This window comes from Chiloscyllium plagiosum, unplaced genomic scaffold (genome assembly GCF_037043375.1).
Source record: "Chiloscyllium plagiosum isolate Xiang-an unplaced genomic scaffold, Cpla_swu_hap1 HiC_scaffold_15, whole genome shotgun sequence".
Classification (NCBI taxonomy): domain Eukaryota; kingdom Metazoa; phylum Chordata; class Chondrichthyes; order Orectolobiformes; family Hemiscylliidae; genus Chiloscyllium; species Chiloscyllium plagiosum.
In genome coordinates this window covers 11,232,427-11,243,239 of record NW_028270153.1, presented here as the reverse complement: position 1 = coordinate 11,243,239, position 10,813 = coordinate 11,232,427, and the positions used below count along the sequence as shown (strand labels likewise).

Genomic DNA, 10,813 nt, shown 5'->3' with positions numbered 1-10,813 from the left:
AGCATTGAGTCACAGTTTCAGATTAAGAAGGCTGATGTTTCTGGACTGAGATGTGGAGAATTTTCTTTCTCAAGAGACTGGCGAATCTTTAATATTCTTCACCCCCCGAAAGCGGTGGATGCTCAGTCATTGAGCATTTTGAAGACTGAGATCAGTAGATGTTTGGATAATAAGGTAATTAATTGAGAATAGAGTGGCAAAGTGGATTACATACAGATTAGATACAATCTTGTTTTGAGGCAGGACAGGCTTGAGTAACTGAATAATTTCTCATACTCCTATTTTGTTATTCTTATTCACACTGAGTTTTTAATCACATTAAAGGTGCTATAGAAATGCACATTGTTGATGCTGAGTGAAACTTCAAGAGGGAGCTGGGGGCAGAGATCAAATCATGTAACACTGGGTCTATAGCTGTCATTCTCTAAAGCAGGTTGGAGAGGAATTTTAGCAGCATTTCTTCCTCTTTAGTCACTGTGGGTTTTCATTCTGTTTCACGTTTAGCTTAATTTAGGAGTTTGCGAGGTTGGGATGGGGCTGATGGATGAGAATTGTCTAGGTCCAAGGCACTGTTGTGGGGCAGGATTATCTGCTCTTTCACTGACTCTCAATATGATTAGCCTCTCACCAGTTGTTTCCAGTGAGAAGCTGATCAGATCTCCCATGCATTTTCAGTTTTGTTTTCCACCAGTCCTTCCTTTCACTCTCCAGCGCCCTGAATACAAGTTTGTTGACAAAACCTACTGTATATTTCCATTACCCTCCGTCAATGGTTCACTGTTGCCTGCACTGACCCGCTGAACTTTAATAATTCCTTTTAAATAACGTGCAGTTTTAGACACCTATATTTTTAAACAAAATATTGGGAGTTCTTACTGCATGCGCAAGTTTAATATAAAAAGTGGAAAGATATACATCTTGTAAAATGATCTTATAAAAATGGTCTTTTGCTGTTAAATCGCTCAAAGCAGTGGAAAATCGCGTCCTAAATGAATATCTTCTTTTATAAAAAAAACACCCAGAAAATGAGACAATAACACAAAAAGCTAAATTAACTTTAGTGACGCAGGAACACCTCGGATGGTGCAATGATGATGGTGAGTTTTATGTTCACATTTTATTTCACTGCCTTTGGCAACCTGTTTTCCAAATCATCCAACTTTCCTGTCATCTGGGCCAGTGTCTCAGGTCAAGGAAGATCCCATGTCGTCATCAGGAACAAAACTGAATGGTAACCACAGACAATAATGGCAGAGAATGCACAGCACAGGATCAGGCCATTCAGCCCATCTAGTCCATTATTTCATGGGATGTGGGATTCACTGGGAGGGTCAACATTCATTGCCTGTCCCTAAATCGTCCTTGATTTGGTTGGTTTGTTTGGCCATTTCAGAGGGCTATTAAGAGCCAATCACATTGCTGTGAGTTTTGAGTCACAGGTAAACCAGGCTAGCTAAGGACAGCAGATGTTCTTTCCTACAAAGGTTTGATGACAGTTTCACAGTCTTAATCCAGGATAATGGATCATTGGCCCAATAATATAGCCACTATGCTATTGCTCCCAGAGTTAAAATTATTGGTCTGTTAAATTATTACAAGGTAACTTGTGATCATTGGCTTCTAATGGATTAGAAACATTCGCCCTCTAGCTTCCAAAATATAAGCATTTTAGGTTTTTACATGGTGTGGATGTGGCTACTGTTACTTGGAATTTTAGTTTAGGTTTGTCATTATCTTCATTATCTAACATGGTCTCCTTCTCTATACCCACTCTGCACTGAAGACTCCTCACTTTATCTCATATCCTAATTCCTTCATACCCGGAGTACTTCTAACCTATACTGAAGTCTACAGTTGGTGATATCATTCTGTGATTTGACAGCACTTGAGAAACAGAGTGTGATAATAATTACATGAACAACTAAAGGAAGAAAAACAATTCTGCACATAATGATAATAGAAGCAATATAAGTTCCTTTCCAGGGACCTGATCTCTGTACATAAGAGGAAAATATTAAGATTTGCATCTTTTTTGAATTACCCAAAAGCTTGGGGAGTTTGCGTTCCCCATTGCAAAACCTTGTCCATTCAATGTTGACTTGCCAACCAATAAACCAGCACTCACTACTCCTGTGGCATAAATTGTGGACATTTGAAATTTGGCATTCTTGCATTTGTCCTGATTACACCGGAATGAAATGCTTTGGTAGCATGGGCAGAATTCCATGTCCTGGTTTGTAGTTGATTGTTGGGAGGGAGGGAGGGTAGGGGAGTGGGTGGGTTGGCGTTGAGGGTAGCAGGGGAACTGGAAATTTCCTTGGATGGCCTTCCCTCCAGCCTTCCATCGATCTCAGCATCTCCTCAATTTTATAGTGGGACAGGTGAGGTCCTAGCCAGCCCATGGACCTCTTATAGCCTTTTAATAAACATTCAAGACCATTTCCCACTCACCCCTCACCCAACCTCAATTATCAGGCTGGCAGGAGGAGATCAATGACTGGGAAGGAAAATGTTGGGGCAGTGGCGGAGAATGGGGAAAGGCCACAAAGTGACCCATCCATACCCCCTTGAACTCTTCATCAAAACCCTCATGGGCTCATCCATCCTTCTCACACTTACCTAATAGAGCTGTAGAGTTATAAACCATGGAAACAAACCCTTCAGCCCAATATGTTCATGCCAACCAAGTTTCCCAAACTAAACTACTCCCACTTGCCTGTATTTGGCCTATATCCTTCTAAACCTTTCCTATTCATGTACCTGTATGAATGTCTTTTAAATATTGTAATTGTACCTGTATCTACCAATTCCTCTGACAGTTCATTCCACATACCAACCACCCTGTTTGAGAAGGTTGCCCCTCAGATCCCTTTTAAATCTTTTTCCTCTCACCTTAAAAACATAGCCTCTATCTTTCAACTCTCCCACCCTAGGGAAAAGAACTTATCCATGCCCCTCATGATTTTTAAAACCTCTGTAAGGTCACCTCTCAGCCTCCTAAGCTCCAGTGAAAAGGTTCCAGCCTATCCAAACTCTCCTTATACTCAACCCCTCCAATCCCAGCAATATCCTTGTGAATCTCTGCTGAACCCTCCCCAAGTTAATTCTATCCTTCCTATAGCTAGGTGACCAGAACTATACACAACACTAAAAGTGGCTTCACCAACATCCTGTACAACCGCAACATGGCATCCAACTCAGTGGTCTGAACAATGAAGGCAAGAGTGCTAAGCACCTTCTTCACCACCCTGTCAATCTGTGATGCAACTTTCAAAGAGCTATGTACCTGAATTCCTAGGTCTGTCTGTTTGACAACACTTTCCAAGGCCCTACCATTAACTGCATAAGCCTTGTCCATGTCCGTCTTAACAAAATGCACCACCTCACATTTATCCAAATTAAACTCCATCTGCCATTCCTCAGCCCATTGGCCCAAGTGATCCCTTTGTAATCTTAGACAACCTTCTTCACTGTCGACAATAGCACCAATTTTGGTGTCATCCACAAACTTTCTAACCATGCTTATAAAATTCTCATCCAAGTTGTTTATATAAATGATAAACAACAGTGGACCCCACACCAATTCTTGCTGAACTCTACTGATCACAGGCCTTCAGTCTGGAAAACAACCCGCCATCAACACTACCCTCTGTCTCCTATCATCAAGCCAATTTTGTATCCAGTTGGCAAACTTTCTTTGAGTGATCTAATTTAACTAACTAGTCTATCATGCAGAACCTTGTCAAATGCTTTGCTAAAGTCCATGAAAACAACATCTACCTACTTTGCCTTCATTCATCTTTGAGTTTTTTGAGGACATGACAAATCAAATTTGTGAGACACAATTTCCCATGCACGAGCCATACTAAATATCCCTAATCAATCCTTGCTTTTCCAAATGCATGTAAATCCAATGTCATAGAATCCCTTGAACAACTTACCCACCATTGATGTGAGATTCACAGGTCTATCATTCCAGCCTCCTCCTTACAGCCTTTCTTAAATAAAGGCACAACATTAGCCACCTTCCAGTTTTCCAGCACCTCATTCGTGGCTGTTGATGATACATACATCTCTGCTAGGGGCCCCACAATTTCTTCTATAGATTCCCACAATATCCTGGGATACACTTGTCCCAGAGATTTATTCAGATTTATGTTTTTTCAGACCTCCAGTACCCCCTCTTCTGTAATGTGAACTGATTTCAAGACAGCAACAATTATTTTCTGAGTTCCCTAGCCTCTATGTCTTTCTCCATTGTAAATATTGATCCAAAATATTCATTTCTCCCATCTCCTATGGTTGCACTAATCCTAGGCTCCTAGGACTTAGACTCTCTGGAGGACTGCTTGTATTCCTAGATCTGTCCACTGTAGCCTCAAGTACTGATGGGAAGAGGGACATGTAGCTTTCTGAGGTGGGAGGGTCCTGAGTGAGGAGATGGTGGGGAACCAAACCACCAGTCAATCATTCCAAAAAAAGAGAAGCCCTCCATCCTAAAACTCCTGGCCAATGTCTTTCTTTTCAACAACATTCAACTCCTAAATCTGAAGTTTGTCGATCCTTTCAGGCATTTCAAACCTATATGAGCTATTGCTTAACTCACCCCATCTTAAACTGGTTCATTCCTTTTCCAGCACTGTCAATGTTCATTATATCCCACACCATGGCTTCTTCACCTTGCAGTCTCAGTTATAAAATACAAAAATAGCACATTCCACTTGTGTGAGGGATCTGTCTCTCAATGTCTCGTATACAGTCATAGAGATGTACAGCATGGAAACAGACCCTTCAGTCCAACCTGTCCATGCCGACCAGATATCCCAACCCAATCTAGTCCCACCTGCCAGCACCCGGCTCAAATCTCTCCAAACCCTTCCTATTCATATACCCATCCAAATGCCTCTTAAATGTTACAATTGTACCAGCCTCCACCACTTCCTCTGGCAGCTCATTCCATACCCATACCACCCTCTGCCTGTAAAAGTTGCCCCTCAGGTCTCTTTTATATCTTTCCCTCTCACCCTAAACCTATGCCCTCTAGTTCTGGACATCCTGACCCCAGGGAAAAGACTTTGCCTATTTACCCTATCCATGCCCCTCATAATTTTGTAAACCTCTATACCGCTCCAGGGAAAACAGCCCAAGCCTGTTCAGCCTCTCCCTATAGCTCAAATCCTCCAACCCTGGCAACATCCTTGTAAATCTTTTCTGAACGCTTTCAAGTTTCACAATATCTTTCTGATAGGAAGGAGACCAGAATTGCATGCAAAATTCTAACAGTAGCCTAACCAATGTCCTGTACAGTCACAACATGACCCCCCAACTCCTGTACTCAATACTCTGGCCAATAAAAGAAAGCATACCAAACACTTTCTTCACTATCCTATCTACCTGCAACTCCACTTTCAAGGAGCTATGAACCTGCACTCTAAGGTCTCTTTGTTCAGCAACACTCCCTAGGACCTTACCATTAAGTGTATAAGTCCTGCTAAGATTTGCTTTCCCAAAATACAGCACCTCACATTTATCTGAATTAAACTCCATCTGCCACTTCTCAGCCCATTGGCCCATCTGGTCAAGATCCTGTTGTAGTCTGAGGTAACCCTCTTCACTGTCCACTACAGCTCCAATTTTGGTGTCACCTGCAAACTTACTACTGTACTTCTTATGCTCGCATCCAAATCATTTATGTAAATGACAAAAAGTAGAGGGCCCAGCACCGATCCTTGTGGCACTCCACTGGTCACAGGCCTCCAGTCTGAAAAACAACCCTCCACCACCACCCTCTGTCTTCTACCTTTGAGCCAGTTCTGTATCCAAATGTCTAGTTCTCCCTGTATTCCATGAGATCTAACCTTGCTAATCAGTCTCCCATGGGGAACCTTGTCGAACACCTTACTGAAGTCCATATAGATCACATCTACCGCTCTGCCCTCATCAATCCTCATTGTATCTTAACATTAACTTCACTGCTTTGTTGGTTGGCCAGATATCTAGAATGCCAGATGTGATGACAACAATGGGAATTGAACAGCAGCGCTCACTCCATGGAGAAAAGGATATGTTTTTGAGAGAATTCTTCTAACAACGATAATGTGTCCTGTTGGAATGCTACAAGGGTTTCACAAGCACATGGATCTTTAATCGTCTCCTGTCCAGTCACTTCCTCTGAAAGAAAAAAGAATTACCTTTATATAGAATCTTTGTTCCAAAGTGCTTGCCACCGATGATGTTCCTTTTGAAGTTGGAGCTAACGTGGTTGTAAAGTTGAGCACAGCAAGATCCCACAATCAGCACGGCTGTATAATATGTTTGCATGTTGCTGGTCAAAGAATTATTACTTGTCATGATCTAGGGGGTTCCATTATTCTTTGAATGGGATCTCTTATGTGCACTAAAGACAGCAGATATTCTAAAGATATATAAATAAATAAATAAGTGCAACAGGCAGACTCACAAATCTGTTGTACTCATTCATTGAGATTGAATTGGTAAACTTTTATCCTTTTCGGGGTTTGAGTTGGGTTGACTAAGCACGGTCAACACTGGGAGCTGAGCTCCACTTGAATGTATAATTCAGCAGGATAAATTTGTGGTCTTATTGCACCCAAAGTTGTGCATTGACATGAGCTCAACGGGCAAACTTGTCCTCTTCCTGTGAAACTCCATGGTATAAATCTTCCCAGTTACTGAATGAAGTCCTCTACAGTGTGGAAACAGGCCCTTCGGCCCAACAAGTCCACACTGGCCCTCCGAAGAGTAACCCACCCAGACTCATTCCCCAAACCTATATTTTCCCCTGATTAATGCACCTAACATTGTGAGCAATTTAGCGTGGCCAATCCAACTGACCTGCACATCTTTGGATTGTGGGAGAAAACCGGAGCACCCGGAGGAAACCCACGCAGACACGGGTGGAACATGCAAACTCCACACAGACAGTCAGCCGAGGCTGAAATCAAACCCAGGTCCCTGGTGCTGTGAGGCAGCAGTGCTAACCACTGAGCTACCATGCCGCCCGGTCATTTATTGGTTTGGACTATATTCACTGGAATTTAGAAGGATACAGGAGATCTCACTGAAACCTAAAAATATTCTAACAGGACTAGACAAGATTAACACAGGAAGGATGTTCCCAATGACTAGGGAATCCAGAACCAGTGGTTGACAGTTTGAGGATACAGGGTGGGCCGTTTAGGACTGAGATGAGGAGAAATATCTCCACGCAGAGAGTAGGAAGCCTGTGGAATTTACTGGTACTGAAAGTGGTTGAGGCCAAAACATTGACTGTTTTCAAGAAGGAATTAGGTCTGAGAGTAAAGGGATCAAAGAGTATGAGGAGAAGGCAGGAACAGGGGACTGAGTTGGATGATCTGCCGTGACCATATTGAATGGGGGAGCAGGCTCAAATGGCCTACTCCTGTTTCTTGTTTCTATCTAGGAATTTCCTCACTGCAGGTACTGCAGCTCTGACGTTGTAACTTTACTGCCGGTGTGATATTAATCCCATCCTTGCTGTATTTCTGTCAGCAGTTACTGTGACATATAGAAACAGCTTGATTAAAGTTGCTAGTCTTGGTTTCCGGGTTGAGAGAGAGTGAAGGGGTCGGGAACAAAAAGAAAACTGAGGGCAATAGGTAAGGGCACACAGGACTAATTGTCTAGCAATGTTTCAGTGACAATTCAGTAATTAACAAAGTGAAAAAGGCAATAGAATACTCAAGTATTTTCCTGCTTTCTATTTTAACCATGAACAGGAATCCCAATTTATACAAAAACAGAAAGTGCTGGAGAAACTCCGCAGGTCTGTACAACATCTGTAGAGGGAGAAACAGGGTTAGCATTTGAGTCTGCTATGACTTTTCAAAGTTAAATGTGATTTGTGATGCTAACTTTGTTTCTTCCTCCACAGATGCTGCCTGATCTGCTGAGTTTCTCCAGCACTTTCTACTCTTATTTCAGGTTACCAGCAGCCGCAGACCGTTTTTGTTTCTGATGTACACAAAGATGTCACAGGCAGGAAGAGATTAACTGATTCATCAATACCTATTTAGTTATTGAAACAAACAAAAAGGCTACAGAGACATACCCTCACAAATGTTCACTTTTAGGTTCTCAGCGATTTGATCAATGATGCTGAAGTCTGAAGCATAGAAGAAATGTTGATCAACTGGTTCAGATGCAATTTCTCGCAGTTCGTCTTCCACTGCCTTACCGACACCAACAGCGTACATAGTGATCCCTGCAAGGGTGAATAGCAATAAGGAATATATCATTCATTAACCACAGGCAAAGGGACCTAGGCAACAAAGCTCATTAGATGTCCAATGAGAGTGAGTCTATATGTTTGTAAGTGTCTCTCTCTTTAAGTCTATATATTATCCTTTTATAGGATGTGGGTGCCACTGGCAATATTTATTGCTCATCCCTAAGTAGCCCAGAACTGAGGTCAGATAGAATTCATAAGAACATAAGGACTAGGAGCAGGAGTAGACCATCTGACCCTTTGAGCCTGCTCCCCCATTCAATAAAATCATGGCTGATCTTTTCGTGAACTCAGCTCCACTTACCCTCCCTCTCACCATAACCCTCACCATAAATATCTCTCACCATAACCCTCACCATAAACATCTCTCACCATAACCCTCATCATAAATATCTCTCACCATAACCCTCATCATAAATATCTCTCACCATAACCCTCATCATAAATATCTCTCACCATAACCCTCATCATAAACATCTCTCACCATAACCCTCATCATAAATATCTCTCACCATAACCCTCATCATAAATATCTCTCACCATAACCCTCACCATAAACATCTCTCACCATAACCCTCACCATAAATATCTCTCACCATATCCCTACCATAAATATCTCTCACCATAACCCTCACCATAAATATCTCTCACCATAACCCTCATCATAAATATCTCTCACCATAACCCTCACCATAAACATCTCTCACCATAACCCTCACCATAAACATCTCTCACCATAACCCTCACCATAAACATCTCTCACCATAACCCTCACCATAAACATCTCTCACCATAACCCTCACCATAAATATCTCTCACCATATCCCTACCATAAATATCTCTCACCATAACCCTCACCATAAATATCTCTCACCATATCCCTACCATAAATATCTCTCACCATAACCCTCAATTCCTTTACTGTTCAAAAATCTATCTGCCCTTAACTTAAAATCATCCAATAAGATAGCCTCAACTGCTTCCCTGGACAGGGCATCCCACTGATTCAAAACCATTTGGGCGAAAAAGTTCCTCCTCAACTCAGTCCTAAATCTGCTCCCCTTTATTTTGGGTTTATGCCCCCAGTTCTATTTCACTCGCCCGTGGAAACAACCTCCCTGCTACTATCTTCTCTAAACTCTCCACAATTTTATAAGATTTCCCCCCCCCCCACTCTTTTAAGTTCTAATGAGTATAGTCCCAATCTACAACAATCTCTCCTCATAACCCAACTTTCTCAACTCTGGAATCAACATAGTCAACCTCCTCTGTATCACTTTCACTGCCAGTACATCCTTTCTCAAGGAAGAGACCAAAACTGTACACACTACACCAGCTGTGGCCTCACCAGCACCCTTCACAGCTGCAGCATTACCTCCTTGTTTAAACACCATCCCTCTAGCAATGAAAGACAATATTCCATTAGCCTTCTTAACTACCTGCTGCTCCTGGAAACCAATGCTTTGTGATTTATGCACAAGGACACCCAGGTCCCTCTGCACAGCAGCATACTGCAATTTTTCACCATTTAAATAATAATCCATTTTGCAGTTATTAATACCAAAATGGATGACCTTACATTTACCAACATTGTACTCCATCTGCCAGATCCTTGTCTACTCACTTAACTTATTTATATCCCTCTGCAGGTTTTCAGTGTCCTCTGCACACTTTGCTCTACCACTCATCTTAGTGTCATCTGCAAACTTTGACACACTACGTTTAGTTCCCATCTCTGTAAATTGTAAACAATTGCAGTTCCAACACTGATCCCTGAGGTACACCTTGAACCACTGATTGACACCAGAAAACATTAATTTATCCCTACCTTTTGTTTACTATTAGTTAACCAATCCTTTCCCCATGCTAATACATTACCCATAATTCCATGCACCTTTAGCTTATGCAGCAATTCCCCAAATCTGAAATAAAATGCAACCGTTAACTCTCTCACTGGCCACTTCATTAATGACCCCTGAGGATGAAATCCATCGGGACCCAAGCACTTGTCAACTCACAGCTCCAACAATTTCTTCAGTCCCATTTCTTCGGTGACTGTAATTTTCCTGAACTTGCCTCTCAATTTCCTCTTTTTGACTTATCATTGCTGATGGGGTGTTACTCATGTTATCTATTGTGAAGACTGATGCAAAATCCTTGTTCCGTTCATCTGCAATTACCTTATTTCCAATAATAATAATACCCCAAAATCAGATTCTACAGAACTACCATGAATTTTGATAACTCTTCCCTTTTTGGAGATACAGTATATCTAACCATCAGTTGGTATATTTCTAGCTGGCCTTTTCTCATATTCTAATTTTTCCTTGTTAACCTTTTATTCAATCCTTGCTTTTATCACATATTCTGACAAACTTTAGATCTGCTACTCTAGATAATAGCAGTAAAATTCATGCAATTATTATTTATTCTTTCATGGGATGAGGGTGTCACTGGCTAAGCCAACATTTATTGTCCATCCCTAATTGCCCAGAGGGCAGTTAAGAGTCAACCACATTGCTGTGGGTCTGGAGTCACATATAG

The 10,813-nt window shown here is 41.7% G+C and overlaps 1 protein-coding gene across 2 annotated transcripts in view; it reads right to left on the bottom strand.

Moving 5' to 3' along the window:
• Nucleotides 1-876: 876 nt before the first annotated feature.
• Nucleotides 877-10,813, bottom strand: part of matn4 (matrilin 4) — a 73,708-nt gene continuing 63,771 nt past the window's right edge. For both annotated transcript variants that reach the window (XM_087994725.1, XM_087994726.1), the window contains 3 exons: nt 8,093-8,245; nt 6,069-6,171; nt 877-1,181 (listed from right to left, as the gene is read on the bottom strand). In XM_087994725.1, coding sequence (XP_087850851.1) covers nt 1,118-1,181; nt 6,069-6,171; nt 8,093-8,245 — 320 coding nt within the window. In that variant the 3' untranslated portion in view covers nt 877-1,117. The remainder of the gene's footprint in view (nt 1,182-6,068; nt 6,172-8,092; nt 8,246-10,813) is intronic.